At 41.7% G+C, this 20,749-nt stretch overlaps 1 protein-coding gene and 1 long non-coding RNA gene across 2 annotated transcripts in view; one reads left to right on the plus strand and one right to left on the minus strand.

Annotated features, from left to right (window-relative positions):
* Positions 1-20,749, plus strand: part of DROSHA (drosha ribonuclease III) — a 270,019-nt gene that overhangs the window by 72,850 nt on the left and 176,420 nt on the right. Inside the window, exon 12 of the mRNA XM_075826743.1 lies at positions 337-408. Coding sequence (XP_075682858.1) covers positions 337-408 — 72 coding nt within the window. The remainder of the gene's footprint in view (positions 1-336; positions 409-20,749) is intronic.
* The window catches only part of LOC142651716 (uncharacterized), a 47,661-nt gene that overhangs the window by 25,048 nt on the left and 1,864 nt on the right, over positions 1-20,749 (minus strand). The gene's annotated exons all lie outside the window — the stretch shown is intronic.

Consider the following 20,749-nt stretch of genomic DNA (forward strand, 5'->3'; position numbering starts at 1 on the left):
ATATTATTCTATTACAGATTTTTTGTTTTTGCATAGAGCGGATTTCAAACCAGTTCTTCCCCTTTCTTTTTTTTTTCTTCTGCTTTGCATCTGAACATTTCATTTCTTGAAACCTGGATGATCTGTTAGTCCCCTAAACATGTGCCCCTTCTAATATGAAACAGATTTGACTTGACCATGTCATTATTCGTCTCCTGCTACAAATTAGATTTTATATCCAGCTCTGCTATATGAATCCATTCAATTTTGCCTTGACATAAAACACACCCTTTGCTTTTCTTTAGGAACACAATTAATTGTTTTTTATGTTTTTTTTTTTTTTATTCTATTACCTAGGTCCTCCTCATAATAATGGCTCCACATGTCCCCAGTTTCATTTTATGCCTCGCTTTGTAAGGTTTCTGCCAGGTAAGTTATAATCTCTTCGACATATTTATGGAATACACACTGCTCAATATTTATTCATAGTTTTTGGTGTTCAGACACAAGCCTCCACAATGAATGTTTTTCTTCAGCAATTTCTCAATCGGAATCATTAAAAAAAATCCTCCTGTGTCTAGATATCGCTGTTATATATTTGTTATGGTGCTCCCTGTTGTTTGTTTGACTTCCTCTCAAAATGTCTAGCTAATGTGTCCAGTGCTAGTGGTCACACATGCTCAGTAGCTTACTCCCACCACCCAGATCCTCTCGTACACAGGCGGCGGATTGATTCCTAATATTGTGCAGGCAAGACTATAAGATTCTGCACACTAAAAGTGGCTTCTTCTCACCGGTACAAGACACCTTGAGTGGACGATCTGAGATGGAATCTAAAGAACACCAGGGGGCGCCATAGCAAATATGTAACGGCAATATCTAGGAAATTTATGTTTTGCCTGATCTAATAGAGCAGTAGAATATTCAACCTTGGGACAACTCATTTAACTCCTAGGCGCACCACGAGGCAACTATACGTCCGGGTGGCCAGTGTCTTAGCGCACGGGGATGTACAGTTACTGCGCAGTTCCCCGATGTACAACCAGGAGGACAGCTGACACTCCACTGTATGCCGATTAGCGGCTTATTTCCGCTGATTTTGGCAAATAAACCCCTTAATTGCAGTGATCGATTGCAATCGCCGCATTTTAGGGGTTTCTAGCACATCGGCAGACCTCACAATGAAATCGTGAGGTTTGCAAATGGCTAGTATGGCGACCGGAGGCCAAGTAATGGCCTCCGTGTCTGCCATGTACAGAAGCCTATCGGGACCAGCCTCCTGATGGACTTCCTGCCAGAGTGAAAGGACGTCACTGCCGTTCGCGATGCACACTGTCGGTGACCGTGTCTGTGACAGTGTGCGTCGGGAATCGGGACGTCAGCTGTCCCTGACAGATGACACTCCACTGTTGCCGATCAGCGGCTCATTGACGCAGATTTCGGCAATTAACCCAGTAAATGCGGAGCTCGATTGCAATCTCCGCATGTAGGGGGTTTGTAGCGCATCAGCAGCCCCCATGCAATTGTGGGGGCTGCTGATGCTTGTGATGGCACCCGGGGGGCCAGACAACGGCCTCCAGGTCTTCCATGTATGCAAGTCTATGAGGACCATCCTCTGGCTGGTCCTCCTAGACTAACTGTCAGAGTGACTGTGACGTCACACTGACAGTTGGAATACGTTACACTACCTAGGTAGTGTAATGTATTCTAGCAGTGATCAGAGCTGCAGGTAAAAAAAGAAAGTGTAATAAGTAAATAAAGTAAAAACAAGTTAATAAAAATGTTTTACAAAAGTGTAAAAATAAAAGATTTTTTTTTCCTATAATACGTCTCTTATTATAGGGAAAAAATGAAACAGTTAAAAAACAGTACACATTTGGTATCACCGCGTTCGTAACGACTCAAACTATAAAATTATAATGTTATTTTTACCGCACTGTGAACGCCACAAATAAAACAAACTAAAGACAATGCCAGAATCACAATTTTATTTCACCACCTCTCCCAAAATATAGAATAAAAAGTGATCAAAAAGTCGCATGTACCCCAAAATAGAACAAATAAAAACTACAACCTGTCCCGCAAAAAACAAGCCCTTACACAGCTTTTTTGACTGAAAAATAAAAAAGTTACGGCTTGATAAAAAAGTGATTTTATTGCGCAAACGCTGCAAAACATAAAAAAACCTATATACATATGGTATCGCTGTAATCGTATAGAACCCGCAAAATAAAGTAAAACTATCATTTATAGCCCAGGTGAACGCCGCTAAAAATAAACTAAAAAACATTGTCAGAATTGCTTGTTTTTGTTCACCCGGTTTGCAAAAAAATGTAATAAAAAGTGATCAAAAAAATCACATGTACCCCAAAGTTGTACCAATGAAAAGTACAGATTGTCCCGCAACAAATAAGCCCTCACACAGCTCCGGTAGTGAAAAAATAAAAAAGTTCTGGCTCTCAGAATATGGCGATGCAAAATGTTCAGTGTTCCAAAATTGGATAAGATCGGGCGCCATTTATCAGTGCGACACCGGCCATACATCTATGAAATATTATTTATTTACCGCATTATTATACCTTCTTATTATGCCCTGATGTACCCCGCACAGATTACATATGTCCCCACATTATAAACCTATAATAACAGCAAGACCCCAAACAGAACTACTACCAACCAAAATCTGCGCTCCAAAAGCAAAAAGGCATCCCTCCCTTCTGAACCCTGCAGCATGCCCAAGCAGCAGTTTGCGCCCACATATATGGCATCGCCATACCCGGTAGAACACGCTTAACGTTTTATGAGGTATTTGTCTTCAGTGGCACAAACTGGGCACAACATATTATGCACTAAAATGGCATATCAGTGGAAAATTGCAATATTCACACCATCCGCTGTGCATTAACCCCTTTGCGCACTATGACTTAATAGCACGTCATGGTGCGGGGGCTGATGTATGGAGCGGGCTCACGTGCTGAGCCCGCTCCATACGCTGTGGGTGTCAGCTGTGTATTACAGCTGACAGCCAGGACAAACGGACAGGAACAGCGATCGTGCGGTTACAGAAGCCTGTAAAAATAACTATACTTCAATACATTAGTATTGCAGTATATTGTACCAATGATCGCTGGTTCAAGTCCCCAAAGGGGACTAATAAAATATGTAGAATAATTAAAGTTATTAGTAGTGAGAGAAGAAGAAAGTTTAAAGTTAAAAAAAAAAACCCTTTCCCATTTTTCTTCTAAAGTAATGTAAAAAAAATAATCAAAATTGGTATCGCTACATCCGTAAAAGGCCGAACTATTACAATATACCATTATTTAACTCGCACGGTGAACACCGTAAAAAACTGAAATAATTTAAACCGGCAAAATCGCTGTTTTTTTTGTCACTTTTAGCTCCCCAAAAAAAATGACACAACTTTTGGATCACTTTTTATGTACCAAAAAATGATACCAATAAAACTACAGCTCATCCCGCAAAAAATAAGACCTCCCACCGCTCAATCAACCGAAAAATAAATACGTTACGGCTCTCAGAATGTGGTGAAACAAAACAATTTTTATTTTAACAATTAGATTTTTCTTTGTAAAAGTAGTATAATATTAAAAAAAACTATATCAATTTGGAATCACCGTAATTGTATTGAGCAGCCGAATAAAGTATCGTTTTCGTTTATACCGCACGGCGAAAGCTGTAAAAACGAAAACCCCAAAAAGTGTAATCAGATTTTTTCCTATATCAGCCCGCAAAGTTGTTTTTTTTTCAGTTTCCAAGTACATTTTATGGCACTTTAAATGGTGTCAATAGAAACTACAGCTCCTCCCGCAAGAAATAAGCCCTCACACCACTCTATTGATGGAAAAAGAAAAAAGTTATGGCTCTAAGTACGTGGGGAGTGAAAAACGAAAACAAAAAAGCAAAAAATGGATCAGTCCTGAAAGGGTTAATTCATTTCTAATGAAAAAAAAGTATGACCACATGTGGGGTATTTCCGTACTCGGGAGAAATTGCTTTACAAAAATTGGTTGTTTTTTTTTTCTCCTTTGTCCCTTGTGAAGATGAGAAAATGCAACATTTTAGTGGGAAAAAATTGTGATATTCATTTTCGCGGCCTCATTATAATAAATTCTGAAAAAGACCCGTGGGATCTAAATGCTCACTATACCGCTAGAAAAATTCCTTGAGAGGTGTTTCCAAAATTGGGTCACTTAGGGGGTTTCCACTGTTTTGGTCCATCCAGGGCGTTGCAAACGCAACATGGCACCGAAAACCGTTCCAGCAAAATCTGTGCTCCAAAATCCAAATGGCGCTCCTTCCCTTCTGAGCCCTGCTGTGGGTTGAATCAGCAGTTTATTACCACATATGGGGTATTGCCGTAATCGGGAGACATTGCTTTGCAAATGTTGGGGTGCATTTTCTTCATTATTCCTTGTAAATATTAAAAATTTCTGTTTTTTCAGAAAAACAGTAGATTTTCAGTTTTACAGACTAATTCCAATATATTTTTTTTTTTTAATCAAACAAGTTTTTATTGATAATACAACATCAGTTATACAGCCTTTACATTTCTTACAGTACTTTACAGAAAACATATAAAATTAACATAACATCACTTAAGTAGTGCAAAATTTCTTCAAGTACTTTATGGCATGTATACAACATCTTTGGTTATACCATCACCTATTTCTCCCTCCAACTGAACTACCCCCCTCCCTTGCAGTACTCCCTCTCTTCCCTGATTTTTCCACCACTCCTCCTCCGTGTCTCTTTCATAGTAAACCGATATTTCACCAGACCTTAAGCATGTATATGTGCCATCCCTCCTCCAAATCTTATCCATAGGCTTGTACCCATTTACCCCATTGTTTCTCGTATTTCTGAATTGTCCCTCTTTTCAGATATATCCGCTGTTCCAGTGATACCGTGTGGTTAACATACCCAACCAGTTCAGCTACCTCCGGGGGATCCGCCTGCAGCCAATATTTTGCGATTAGTTTCCTAGCATGATACAAAATCTTTTTAATAGACATTAGCTCCATTCCATCCCCTCCTTCCTCCCCAATGCAGCCCAGTAAGAATATTTTAGGTTCTATTGGGAAATCTCTCCCATATACTTTAGACACCACACTTTTAACTTCCTTCCAATAGCCTTCTAGCAGCGGGCAGCTCCAAAACATATGCTTTATGTCCGCCCCATCAAACATACACCTGGGACATTCCTTAGTTGATCTAATGCGCATTTGCCATAGCACCTTAGGCGTCCTATACACCCTGTGTAATAGAAAAAGTTGTGACCTCCTGTGCGTTACACTAATAGAGAGTTTTTTAGATGATCCCAGTATCTCCTCCCAGTCTTCATCCCCTATGGGTCCTACATCCTCTTCCCATTTACGTCTGATTTCCACCAACGGGTCTCCCAGAAAACAAGAGAGTAGCGTATTATATAGCACCGAGATAATCCCTTTAGTGTCTTTTGCCCCTAGTACCCGCTCCATCCCTCCCATGGTGGAACAGCTCAAATCCACCAGTCTCTCTTGAGCCTGCGCCGCATGCCTTAATTGAAGATATTGGTAGAACAGTCGGTGTGGGAGTCCAAACTCCTCCTGTATTCGAGCAAAGGGCTTAAGAACACCTCCCTCATACAGCTGGTACACATATCTAATCCCCGCCTGTTCCCAGTCTTGAAATCCTTCCAGCATATTAAATTCCCATAGGTATGGATTGCCCCATAAAGGCATATAGTTGGAGCATCCCGTGGCCCCCAATAATTTCTTACTTTCCCACCAAACTCTATGTATTAATAGTAAAGTCGGCTTTCCTCTTGCCTCCCTCCTGAATTTATGAGATTCCATGGCCTCTAATACATCCGTTCTCTGACCCATATAATACACCAGTTTCCCACTAGAATCCCACTCCTCCCTATTCTTCCAGCCCTTAAAGTGTTGTAATTGGGCCGCTAGATAATATATCCATGCATTCGGAATAGCTAACCCTCCCTGTTCCACTGGTAGTTGTAGTTTATCCAGTTTTATCCTGGGGATCCCCCTTTTCCACACCAAGTCCCTAAACAAGTTGTGGATTCTTCTGAACCAGTATTTAGGCAACCACACTGGGGCATTGTGCACCACATAAAGAATCTGGGGCATCAGAATCATTTTGATGAGATTTGCTCGACCCAGTGCTGACAGTGGTAGCCCGAGCCATATTTTGGTCTTATCCGTGAGTTTGTTCAACAATGGTATCACATTTAGTTCAATAAAGTCCTGCACCCTCGCCGATATCATGATTCCCAGATACTTAAATTTCTGTACGCACGGTACCTCAACTCCTCCAATCACCAACGGCGTATCTACTGGCTGGAGTGGCAACAACACCGACTTATTCCAATTAATTTTTAGTCCTGAAAATCTACCGAAGCGCTCCAATACATTCATTATTACTGGCAATGAGTAATTTATTTCCCCCAAGAACATCAAGATATCGTCCGCATATAATGCTATGCGCTCCTCCAGCTCCCCACACCGAAACCCTTCTATCCCTGGATGCTGTCTTACCATATTGGCTAGGGGTTCAATTGCCAACGCAAATAGTAGTGGCGAAAGTGGGCATCCCTGTCGCGTCCCCCTCTCCAGTCTGAAGGAATCTGACATCCTTCCATTTGCTCTTATCCTAGCTACCGGCTCCTTATATAATAATTGTATCCATTTTATAAATTTCTTTCCAAAGCCAATCCGTTCCAAGACAGCCCACAGATACCCCCACTCCACACTATCAAACGCCTTGGCGGCATCTAAAGACAGCACTGCTCTACCCCGTGCATCCGGAGCATCTGTCTGCAAATTCAGGAAAAGTCTACGTAGATTAACTGCCGTAGAGCGCGATGGCATGAATCCCGACTGATCTGTCCCCACAATTTTAGTCACTACTCGCGACAGCCTATTAGCCAGTACTTTCGCTAAAATTTTAATGTCCGTGGTTAATAGAGATATCGGTCTGTATGAGTCAGGTTGTTTCCGATCTTTCCCTTCCTTGGGGATTACGACTATAACAGCTTCATACATTGTCTGCGGTAAACTCCCCCTGGTGAAACTATCCTGGAACACTTCCAATAACTCCGGCAGAACCGTCTCCCCATATGCTTTATACAATTCAGTTGGTATACCATCTATCCCTGGAGCCTTTTCGTTTGCCATAGAAATTAACGCTTCCTGTATTTCCTCTAGCGTAATTGGCTCTTCCAATCCCTCTCTCTCCTCCTCCCCCAGGGTAACCCATGTCATTTCTGCCAGATATTCTGACAGCAGATCCTCCGAGTAGTCCACCTTAGTACAATACAGTTCCTTGTAAAATGATGTTAACACCTCTAATATATCCCCTGTTTCTCCAACCAGAGTCCCATGCACTGTCTGCAGCTGATGAATAAACGCACTTTCCCGCATCGGCCGTGCCATATTTGCTAACAGTCTGCCCGCCATTTCACCCTCCTCATAGTATTTTTGTTGTAAGAATAGTCTTTTATTAGCCGCTTGCTCCAGCTGATGTTCCCTAAGCAATTTCTGAGCAACCTTCCATTGGGCTAGTGTTTCCGCAGTGTTATTAGTAACGTGCCTCTCCTCTGTTACTGTGACCCTATCTGTCAAATGTTGACCCATTTGTCGCGACTTAGTTTTAATGAGCGAGATCTCCCGTATATACACTCCCCTTATAGTCGCCTTCATAGCATCCCATAAAATATCCGTAGGGACCGTACCTTTATTAAATTCAAAGTATTCTTGCAGACTCATATTTATTATCTCCTCTCCCACTAACCGTATCCAGAACGGATTTAACCTCCAGTGCATTCTCAACCCCCCCATCTCTGAGCTTGTTCGGAGCTTAAGTAACATTGGGGAGTGATCAGACAGTGCCCGTGGTAAGTATTCCACCCCTTCCACACATTCCATCCCCATTCCATTATTAAACATTAGGTCTATTCGTGATAATGATCCATATGTAGATGATACACACGAATACTGCGTAGTAGAGGGCCATTTTGCCCGCCAAATATCTGTAAACCCAGCCTCCATCATGTACTTTCCGAATCTCGTCAGGCCAATATCTCCCACCCCTCCCCCTTTTGGAAATTTATCCCACCCTTTATTCATTATGTTGTTGAAGTCTCCCATCAATATAGTCGGTATCATAGGCCACCCAGCCAGTTTCTCCAGCACCTCTCTCATCGGACCCACAGAATACGGGGGAGGCACATACAACACCACAATTATACATTCCCAGTTAAACAATTTACAGTGCACCCCAACATATCTACCTGCCCTATCTTTAAAGGAATCTATACAGCTAAAAGGCACATCTCTATGAACCAGGAGGCTAACCCCCCTTGAGTATGTAGAATGAAAGGAGTGAAAACTATGTCGAATCCAAACCCTATGCGCTTGCTGCACCGTGTCAATAGTAAGATGAGTTTCCTGCAAACCCATCACTCCAGCAGACTGTCCTTTCAGGTATTCAAAGATAGCTCGCCTTTTTGTTACCTCCCCCATACCTCTCACATTCCAGGACAGAAGATTTACCCTACCCCCCATCTGAATCTTTTTTGCATTTGACAGTGGCTATTTCCATTACTCCCAATGACAATCAGAGCGTACTGCGTTTCAAACTCCCTTTCCCTCCCAAACACCCCCCCTCCCCCCACCCCCTCCCACTCAACTTTCCATAAACCTACCCTCCTCAGAGGGCCTGGGCTGATGAAGAAAACTTCACCACCATGACCATACAGCTTCCCTTTCACATTGTAGAAATCCATCTGTTTCCACAATTTAACCTCCAAAACCAAGAACCTCCCGCCACCTTCTCCTCAATAAACAAGTAACATTTTTATGACTCCTACATTCAATTCTGCCTTTAGACTGACAGCATCTTTCCTCTCCTCCCGCCAACAATGAGATATAGACATCATCTTAACAAAAATCAACATATAAATGCAGAAAATAATGCCTTATATTCTTGCGCAAGTCCTCTTCCTTCCACCATAGCAGAGTCCCGACTTCACCCATCCATTTGTTGATCACGCCGCCGCTTCCTCCGGATCATGTCTTAGTCGAGCCTCGTGACTATCCAACCACCGTAACGCATCTTTCGGATTTTCAAAGAACTGTACGGATCCTAATGCCGCCACTCGGAGCTTAGCCGGATACAACATGGAGTACTGAACTCGAAGATTCCTCAGTCGTCTTTTAATGTCCAGAAATTGCATCCTCCGTTTCTGTATCTCCGCAGAGAAATCTGGATAGAACGACACTTTCACCCCGTTCACTCTTATATCTTGCCTTTCTCGGGCCTGTCGAAGAATCAGATCTCTGTCCTTATAATGAAGCAATTTCACTAGCACCGGTCTCGGTGGCCTCCCAGGTGGGCCCGGTCGTGTGGGCACTCTATGAGCTCTTTCCACCGCAAACAGTGGGGTCAGCGATTCCTTGCCAAAAACCTCCAGTAGCCATTTTTCGAAGAAAGCATCTGGATTGGACCCCTCAACTTTTTCAGGGATGCCCACCATCCTGACGTTATTTCGACGCAAGCGGTTCTCCAGGTCATCGGTTTTTGCTAAAAGATACGTAACATCCACCGCCACAGCATTCACGTCTCTTCTCATAGGCAGTATACTGTCTTCTATTTCGCTGACTCGACCCTCCACCGCTGTCGTGCGTTCCGACACTTTTTGAAGATCATGCCGTATTATGGACAAATCTTCCTTAATTGCCCCCACCTGGCAGGTAAGTTTAGCTAGCGTGCTATTGCTCAGGCTTACCGCCGAAAAAACATCTGCCAGCGTTGGGCCCGGTTTGTCCAGGGTCTGTACACCTCGATCCAATCCTCCTCCTAAGTCATCTGCAACAGTCTCCCCATTCTCTTCCTCCTCTGCCTCCATTTGCGCTCGCAGCGGTTCAAATCTAGATCCAGAACGGCCAGCCTGCTCCTTCCCTCCATCCGCCATCCTTTCCCTCTTATCACTGTTCACAGGGGTTTTTCTGGCAAAGCGTTCCAGCCGCGATGCCGCCGCCCCTCTCACATCCCTGTTCACTGCATATGAGCACATGTCAGCGCCATCTTGCGCCCCCAGCTCACCGTCCTCTGCCGTCCTGGATCTCCTGGATCGGGTCATCACAGCCTCCGATGCGTCCAGAATTTTGTCTCCCTGATCACCACGATTTCCCCTCTCTCCTCAGGTATGTCTCCGGTAGGAGAAGTGAGTCTTTAGGATGGTTCTGTAGGATATCGGCAGCGGGAGCTCCGGTTTATGCTTCCTTTCACATGCGCTGCTAAGCCACGCCCTAATTCCAATATATTTAGCGAAAAATTTTGTGTGGTCAAAATGCGAACTATATCCCTAGATAAATTCCATGAGAGGTGTAGTTTCCAAAATGGGGTCACTTTTGAGGTGTTTCCACTGTTTTGGCACAACAAGACCTCTTCAAACCTGACATGGTGCCTAAAATATATTCTAAAAAAAAAGGAGGCCCAAAATCCACTGTTTGCTTCTGAGGCCTGTGTTTCAGTCCATTAGCGCACTAGGGCCACATGTGGGATATTTCTAAAAACTGCAGAATCTGGGCAATAAAATATTGCGTTGCATTTCTCTGGTAAAACCTTCTGTGTTACAGAAAAAAAAAATTCATTAGAAATGAATTTCGGCAAAAAATTAAATGTGTAAATTTCACCTCTACTTTGCTTTAATACCTGTGAAACGCCTAAAGGGTTAAAACACTTTGTGAATGCTGATTCAAATACCTTGAGGGGTGCAGTTTTCAAAATAGGGTGACTACTGGGAATGTTCTAATATATAAGGCCCTCAAAGCTGCTTCAGAACTGAAGTGGTCCCTGAATAAATGGCCTTTTGAAATTTTCTTTAAAATATGAGAAATTGCTGCTAAAGTTCTAAGCCTTGTAACGTCCTAGAAAAATAAAACGTTCAAAAAACTATGCAAATATAAAGTACACATATGAGAAATGTTAACTAGTAACTATTTTGTGTGGTATTACCATCTGTTTTACAAGCAGATACGTTGAAATTTAGAAAAATGCAAATTTTTGCAAATTTTTTCTAAATTTTGGTGTTTTTCAGAGGTAAATACCGAAATTATCGACCACATTTTTTCACTGACATAAAGTACAACATGTCACGAGAAAACAGTCTCAGAATCGCTTGGATAGGTAAAAGCATTCCGACGTTATTACCACATAAAGTAACACATGTCCGATTTGAAAAAAATTGGCTGTGTCCTGAAGGGGTTTAGGTCCAAAACAAGTGCGGTATTAAGGGGTTAAAGTTTATTGTAAGCGTTGCCCAAGCTGTCCATAGTCTTGCCATCCTCTTGATTGAAATATTACTGCATTGTGTCTTAAGAGAGCCTTTTGTTTAATTTAAATGTCAGCATGTCTAGCCAAATTGTTTCTAAACCCACATATGAATTGCTTCCTCCTCCAATGTAACAATTACTGGAATGAAAGTGATGAAAAATACAGAAAATGAAGCATACGACAAATAAATTAACTTTGCTAAGCACTAACTAACCGCTGGTTACTATTTTTATGCGAATGCCATGTAAGGAACAAGTGTCAATGAAGGGTTGGGCACAAACAGGTTTGGAATTACTGTAGAAGTGTAATTCAGTAGTAAAGCACAGGTGTTGTAGGAGAACCATGAAAATATTAATATTAAAGCCCCTCAAGTATTTTTAACCCCTTCCCGCTCCGCTCCGTACTATTACGTCGTGCTGAGTGCACCGTTCGCGCTCAGCTCAGTAATCGTACTGACCTGAATAAACACCGCGCCATTTTTCCCTGGCACGTGTTTGAGCTGTGATACCTGCCGTTTCCGACAGCAGGCTATTACAGCTCAATAATAGAAGAAATATTGCTATAATTTTCGCTCACCACATGTCCACCATGCTTTGGTTGCGTTTCCAATGCGTTTTCATTGATGCAAGTTGGTATGGAGTAAATCCGAATGCTGTAGGTGCTCGCAGATACTCCCAAACTGGTCCTGTGTCGACCGCAGGTAATTAAGGCAATAGTAGTTTGTAGTAAAGGTGAATCCAGCACTCAAAAATAAAAGTTGTAAGGTTTATTTAGGTCATGTTAAAACAAAGAAGTTTAAAACAGAAAATACCGGGACCACGCTTACGCGTTTCAGACCGATAAGGTCCTTAATCATAGCTATAAACCTTGAAACTTTTATTTTTGAGTGCTGGATTCACCTTTACTACAAACTACTATTGTATTACAGCTCAATACCCCAGGACCATTTGCGGTGGACCCGCCTCAGTGATTTCTGCTATTTGTTAGTCCGTGACTACTGACCAATAGCGGCGATTGCATATATAATTTCCCTCCCCAGACCTCACATCCTCCCGCTCCCACCCTGAATTTCTCTGTTGGCGTTAGAGAGTAATTCAGAGTGGTTGTGTCAGGAGAATTTTGCTGTAAAACTTGAAAAAAACGTGAAAAAGTTACTTTTTTGTGCTTCCCACCTCCTCCATCCACTTCCCACTCCTGTCCTTGTGTTCCCCTTGTCACCCCCATTTTTGGTCAGTGATCTCCTTTCACTGGCAACATTTCTTGGTCCCTGTGGATTATTTTTTCCTTTATAAAATACAAAAAGAACAAAAAACATTATTGAAATAATAAAAGTTTAGAAAGCTATCCTCTAGCTAGTTTAGTATTAGGGCTAGTCAGTTTCAGGGAACCGTCAAAAAGCGTAGTTAGGTTTTAGCGTCAGGAATCCGTCACCCTAGTTAGTTTTAGCGTTAGGGATCCATCGCTATAGTTAAGTTTATTGTTAGGGATGCTCGGAATAATCTAGTTAGGTTTAGTGTCGGAATAGTCGCCGTAGCTTGTCATCAGGGAAGTAAAAAAAAATAATTACGTTTTTTATTTGTTAACCTCCTCATCTAGTGATGAGGAGGGACCCCCTAGGAGATGTCCCAGGACCACCACCACAGTTAAAACCCCCGATTGAAGTGACCCCATTTGGACCCCCACACCAGACAATTATGAGCCCCAAATCCCCGAGTATACGGGCAGCCCGGGGATCAAATTTCAACGGCAGGTTTCCGTGAGATGGAGTTTTTCAAGTTCTTTTTCTCAGATGACTTTATAGAGCTTATGGTCTCCCAGACAAATTTATATGCCCAACAGTATATTACGGTGAAAACCACATCATTTTATGCCCAATTCCACAGGTGGACCACTGTAGACGCAGCAGAGTTGGGCAACTTCTGGGGACTGCACTTGAACATGGGGCTTCTGAAAAAGCCGTCCATTAGGACCTACTGGTGCACAGACATCTTATACCACACCCCGATGTACCGCATTGCCATGTCCAGGATGCGTTATGAGGCAATACTACGCTTCTTACATTATGCTAATAATGAGCAGTGCCCACTCTGAGATGACCCCAGTTTTGACCGTTTGTGTAAACTGAGACCCCTATTGGACCATTTCAGTTTTCGGTTTGCCCAAACATACACCCCCGAGAAGTGTATTTCTGTTGATGAGTCCCTGGTACATTTTAAACGCAGGCTTCAATTCCGCCAGTACCTGCCTAGTAAGAGGGCAAGGTATGCTGTGAAAATTTATAAGCTGTGCAAGAGTGCATATGGGTTCAAAATGGTCACGACACCCATAAATAATTTATTTGAGGGATGTAGTTTTCAACATGGGTTCTTTTCTGTTTGTTTTTTTTCAATGTTTTGGCGCCGCAAGACCTCTTCAAAACTGGCATGGTGCCTAATATAGATTCTAATAAAAAAGAGGCTCCAAAATACACTAGGTTCTCCTTTTCTTCTGAGGTCTGTGTTTTAATCAAGTAGCACACTGGGGTCACATGTGGGACATTTCTAAAAACTGCAGAATCTGGGCAATACATATTTAGTAGTGTTTCTCTGGTAAAACCTTCTGCGTTGCAGTAGAAAATGGATTCAAATTAAACTTCTGCAAGAATAATGAAATTTGCAAATTTCACCTCTACTTTGCTTTAATTCCTATGAAATGCCTAAAGGGTTAATAAACTTTCTAAATGACGTTTTGAACACTTTGAGGGGCTAGTTTTTAAAATGGGGTTTTATGGGGAGTTTCTAATACATAGGCCCCTCAAAGCCACTTCAGAACTGAACTGGTACCTAAAAAAAAAAAGGCTTTTGACATTTTCTTGAAAATATGAGAAATTGCTGTTTTATGTTCTGAGCCTTGTAACATCCTAGAAAAATAAAAGAATGTTCAAGAAACAATGCAAACATAAAGTGGGCATATGGGAAATATTAATTAGTAACTATTTTTTGTGGTATAACAGCTGCCTTACAAGCAGATACATTTAAATTCAGAAAAATGCACAAAAAAAAGAAAATTCCAAGTAAAGAAAAGGAAAAACATTTTTCTCCCTTACAAAGTGCTGTATTATCACAAAAAATCTAAATAAATTATGATAAACGCCACGTCCATAATCACCCGTACAATAAAATAAACACATTTGTTTTCTTTTTGTACAAAATGATAAAGGTTTTGTGTACAATTCGAAAAACCTAAAAAAAAATAATCAAATTGGTACCACCGTAATAGTAACAACTCGCATGAATAAAGTTATCATGTTGTTTATGCCGCATGTTAAGCACAGTAAAAAAACAACTATACATTATACGTACCCCAACAATTGTGCCAATTTAAAAAATTTTTTTTAAATAAAATGCCCCGCAAAAAACAAGCCCTCCTACGGCTACATCGATGAAAAAATAAAAAAAAGTTATGGCTGTTGGAAGGCAAGGATGAAAAAACTAAGAAAAAAATAATCTTTACATCAGAAAAGCTATAACTGGCTGCTGCGGGAAGGGGGTCAAATATGGTTTTATTTGAGAAACCTATGGTTTATATTAGAAGAATAAACTATTTTTTTTTGTTGAATAAGTGACAATTCTCTAAAAGTTTTATCAGAATCGCTGATTATTCAGGGAGATCCGCTAAATTTAAATCCTCTACCACATTCTGAGAAACCCAGCAGAATACAGTCTAGACTCCAGCATAAACAGCAGCCTGCGTTCAGTTTATGAAATGGCAGGGGCAGGCTGAAGTAAAACAGCTAGCCTCTAGTAGTAGTATCACAGTGAAGCCCTGATGAATTCAACATTTTTTTTGACTTCCCTGTTTTATTTTTTGTTACTTTTGCCTGTGAAAGGTGTTTTCCGCAGGTGAATGTACATTCATTCCCTTATTTTCAGATCAAGCAAGCAACAGTGTAGAAAAAAATTTCAAGACATTATTGGCATTACATGTAAAATAAAGGCTTGGTATGGTGAACCTCCTCTTTAACCCCTTAATGACCGGGCCTGAAAAGACCTTAATGACCAAGCCAGATTTGTTAAATCTGGTATGTCTGACTTTATCAGAGAATAACTCTGTGAAAGTTTTGAATATCCAAGTAATTCTGACATTGTTTTTTCGTCACATGTTGTACTTTATTTTAGTGGTAAAAGTGGACTGATACGATTTGTGGAAATTAATGAAAAAATAGAAAAATTGAAGAAATTTTGTAAAAATTATCATTTTTCCCTATTTTTAACTGCAATATGTCACATATGTACATACATACTGTACAATTTTTTTTATGAAATATATATTTCCATCGCTTTACTCTATTTTGGCAGCACTTTTGGCAAAAAAAATTTTTTCGGGCGCAATTTAGAAGACTTACAAGTTTAGTAATGATTTTATAAATTTTGAAGTACATTTTGTTTTCCTGCACCAAGCCAGGTTTTCAGAGGCTCATAGGTGTCAGAATGGTGGAAACCCCCACAAGTGACACCATTTTGAAAACTACACCCCTTAAGGTATTTATTAAAGGGTGTTGTAAGTATTTTGACCCCACAGTTTTTTTGTAAGAATTCATGCAAAGCAGGCCTAAAAAAATACAATTTCACTTTTTTCATAAAAGTATCACTTTGAAGACCGATTTCTTTGTAAAGCGACCATGAGAATGAAGAAACGCACCCCAAAATCTATCACCCTGTTTCTCCTGTTTTCAAAAATGCCCACATTGTGACCCTAATGCGTTGCCTGGACACACGGCAGGGCCCGAAAGGAAGGGAGCGAGCAACCGGAGGCATTCAGGTCTCATATTTTGCTTGAAAATGTTTCAGGTCCCATTACACATTTATAGAGGCACTGAGCTGCCAAAAAGATAGAAACTCCCCATAAATGACCCCGTTTTGAAAACTAGACCACTTAAGGTATTCATCTAGGTGTGTACTAAGTATTTTGACCCCACAGTTTTCGCAGGCATTAATGCAAAGCAGGTGGAAAGAAAATTTTATTTCACTTTTTTTCACAAATGTGTCATTTTAAGGTCAGATTTCTTGTACAGGGGACATGAGAATAAGGAAATGCACCTGAAAATGTATCACCCTGTTTCTCCTGTGTTCAAAAATATCCCCATTGTGGCCCTAATGTGTTTCCTGGACACACGGCAGGACCCAAAAGGAAGGGAGCAGCCGGAGGCTTTCAGGACACACATTTTGCTTTGAAAATGGGAGGATTCTACTTTTCTAGATTGAGAAATAGATGTCCCTAACAGTTTCTACACCCTATGACTATGTCGTGCTAAGAAAGCAGCTGTCCTGAAATCATGTCAGTCCATAGACATTATGTATATCAACCCGCTCTGATATATAGTACTTTAGAGTGGGAAAATTTATTAAACTGTTGGCGGAAAAAGGCAATATATCCCAAAAAAAAGGAGGAAGAATGTATCCAGCTATGTGGAAAACTAGAGCATGTTCACAGGATGAAAGAAAATTTGTAGGGCTGTAATGACTTTATTATTCAAAGTGACTGGTCATACAACGTCTCTTTAGCTCCATCAATCCCTATATAAGGGACGAATGTGCCAAGTGACGCGGTACACCATAACAAGCCCCTGCCCGGCAAGGTAGGAACCGCCTTGTGCACAAAACATCCAATCACCTGTAGAAGATATTAAGGGGCAGTGTCCAACACCGTATGTATAGATACAGTAAAGGACCACTACTCCCCAAATTAATGAATGTCGCTATTTCTAGAAGTATTGTCGGGTGTAAGAGGTCCACCAAAAACCCGAACAAAACTGTAATAAAGCCCATAGTGTATTGATAAGGACAAAACAGGGACTTATGCATAGACCAGGGTTGGAAGGACAAGCGGAACAATAATATCGTGACTCACTTCGCTGTCCTCGTTTGCTGCAGACCCGACACCGGTTTTTGGGGTATTTTTGGTTAGATGTTGAAGGGATGGGGTGTAAAAAATGTTTTTCAACAAGTCGGTGTACATCCTCTGAGTCATGGACTACTCTCTGGTCTGCAGATTGAAATAGGAGATCTTCAATCACTTTCTCCTGAAATTCAAAGAATGTCGCCCTGCCCGCTGATTTTTTGTACAGGACAAATGCGTTCTGCATCGCAACCTGAATTTGTTATAGCCGATGACACACACAGGCTTTTGTCTATCTGCAGAGGCCCCACGTTCTCTAATAGTTGCTGTTGCACTTGTATGGATAGTGCTGATCATGTAGACGTCCTTGCGGTCACAAAATTTTAAAGCCAGCATCTTCTCAATTTGAAAAGTGTATGACTCCCCCTTTCGTAGTTTTTTTATCCAGAAGTTGACGTGGGAAACCTTTGCGATTCCTGCGTATTGTGCCACAGGCTCCGGTGTTGGCACAATGAAGGGCGCTAAACAATGGCACACTGGTATAAAAACTGTCCGTGTATACATGATACCCCTTGTGTAGGAAAGGGCCAATTAAATCCCACACAATCTTGCCAGTGGTACCAATATTTGGAGGGCACCCTGGTGGATTGAATTCACTGTCTTTACCCTCGTAGATCTTAAATGCACATGTGTAGCCAGTAGTGCTTTCACATAACTTGTAGATCTTTACCCCGTATTTTGCACTTTTTGAGGGTATGAATTGACGGAATGAGAGACGCCCTTTGAAATTTGTGGGATTCCACAACCTGGCATTAGGTGACGAAGGCTTATTGGCAATGTACTGCCTGGCATACAAATTTGTTTCCTGCACAAAATGTTCCAAAACTTGGTCCGTAATAAAAATATTCAAATAATTTAGTGGTGAAAAATTACTGACATTGGGACTTATGCCAGGAGTAGCAATAAAGTCATTTATGGTGGGAGAAAATAAACTCGTGGGTTCCCACACTAAATCGGTTTGGTGGGGTTGTGCAATTTCAGGGGCTGCACTTTGAACGGACGTTGTGGCAACTGCGCCGTCTCCCATATCACTGGTGCTGGGTCTCATATCCATAGAATCCCTTGAAGCGACACTTTTGCTGTCGCTTTCAAGTAAGGCTGGGATCACACAACCTATTTTCAGACGTAAACGAGGCGTATTATGCCTCGTTTTACGTCTGAAAATAGGGCTACAATACGTCGGCAAACATCTGCCCATTCATTTGAATGGGTTTGCTGACGTACTGTGCAGACAACCTGTAATTTACGCGTCGTCGTTTGACAGCTGTCAAACGACGACGCGTAAAAATACAGCCTCGTCAAAAGAAGTGCAGGACACTTCTTTGTACGTTTTTGGAGACGTTTTTGGACTCCAATGAAAACAGCTCCAAAAACGGACGTAAAAAACGCAGCGAAAACCGTGAGTTGCTCAAAAAACGTCTGAAAATCAGGGTCTGTTTTCCCTTGAAAACAGCTCAGTATTTTCAGACGTTTTTGGTCACTACGTGTGCACATACCCTAAAAGCTCAACTTCAGATGCAGAATCCGTATCTGAGCATAGCATCTGATAGGCTTCCTCAACGCTGTATCTTCTGGCAGCCATAATGATAATACAGTCTAAACCGCAAATAATAAATGGAACTAGCGGTTTCAATTTTTTTTTTTATCAACTAAGGCCTCATGCACACGACCGTAAAAACACCCGTTATTGCGGGTCGTAATTAAGACCCGCAATAACGGGTTCATAGACTTCTGTTACCCACGGGTACCTTCCCGTTTTCTCACGGGAAGGTGCCCGTGCCGTTAAAAAAAATAGAACATGTTCTATTTTTCTATTTTACGGGCAGTGCTGCTATACTTTATAATGAAAGCACGGCTCGCAAAAGCGGCCGGCCGGCCGTGCTCGAAGCCTAATCAACTAAGAACACTAAAAGAATTAAACTATTTATTATTTTTTTTATTTTTTTTTTAAAGTTTTTATTTTTTTTTCAAACTTAAACCCTACGCCTAACACAAACCGTAAACCCAAGCCCAGAACAGCACCCTACGCCGTCTAAGGCCCCATGCACACGAACGTGTTTTTGCGGCCGCAGTTCCCCCGAAAATCCATGGGAGAATTGCGGCCCCATTCTTTTCTATGGGGCCATGCACACGACCGTAGTTTTTGCGGTCCTTGCACGGCCCGGGAGTCCGGACCGCAGAAAGAACGGGCATGTCTTATTACGCCCCTGTTCTGCGGTCCGGGCTCATTGAAAACAATGGTGGCGGCCATGTGCATATCCCGCGATTTGCGGGCGGCCTGCGGCTGACAGTCCGCAGCCGGCCGACCCGAAAATCACGGCCGTGTACACGGCTACGGTCGTGTGCATGAGGCCTAACAGCGTACACGCCGTCTAACAGTGTACCCTAAAAATAAAGTAGTTTATAGTACGATTCTTAGTATATACAGTAAATATATTTATATTTATATATGTATATACTATAAAATACTGAAAAAAATGTTTTTTTTTAAAATAAACTGTGTGTAAGGGACAAGTGATTTTGTGAGGGGACACTGACACACTTGTATCTGTTTCTCTCCACAGCTAGAACAGTGAGGAGAAACAGATACATGTTTTTTCTTTTATTTTACAGTAGTGATCACTATGATTGGATCTCATAGTGATCACAAAAGATCAGGAACCAATACTATTGGCTCCTGATCACTGCTCTAAGAACAGAGCTGCTAGCAACAGCTCGTTCTTAGAGCAGGAGCTGTCATTTAGACACTCCCGGCGGCTCTGTACGCAGTAACAGCATGTGACCGCTGTGATTGGCTGTCACAGCGGTCACATGCTGTTACGACGAAATCGGCAGGTCCTGATGGCTGCACTAAGAACCAGACCTGTTACTTACAGCCGGTTTTTAGTGCAGATGTCACCAGGGTGCCGTTAAACCCCCTCTACTACAGCGACGCCAAAAGGCGTCGCTGTAGACTGAGTACCTGCACCGCCTGACGTCAAAAGACGGTGGGCGGTCGTTAAGGGGTTAAAGAGGCTCTGTCACCAGATTCTCAAACCCATATCTCCTATTGCATGTGATCGGCGCTGCAATGTAGATAACCGTAACGTTTTTTTTTGTTTTTTTTTTAAAACGTTCATTTTTGGCCAAGTTGAGCTATTTTATTTATTTATATATATATATATATATATATATATATATATATATGCAAATGAGGTTTGAAATGGACCACTGGGCGTTTTTTTTTCGTATGTCCAACTGGGCGTGTATTGTGTTTTTAACTGGGCGTGTTTACATGTATGACGCTGACCAATCAGTGACCAGTCAGCGTCATACACTCCTCTCCATTCATTTACACAGCAGCGATGTGCAGCCACATACACAGAGATTAACGTTAATCAAGTGTCCTGATAATGAATACACATGATCATCCAGCCTGGACGTCATGTGTATTCAGAATCCTGACACTTCTGAATCTTTTCTGTGAGACTCCGGC

The sequence above is a fragment of the Rhinoderma darwinii genome, chromosome 5, assembly GCF_050947455.1.
Source record: "Rhinoderma darwinii isolate aRhiDar2 chromosome 5, aRhiDar2.hap1, whole genome shotgun sequence".
Lineage (NCBI taxonomy): Eukaryota > Metazoa > Chordata > Amphibia > Anura > Rhinodermatidae > Rhinoderma > Rhinoderma darwinii.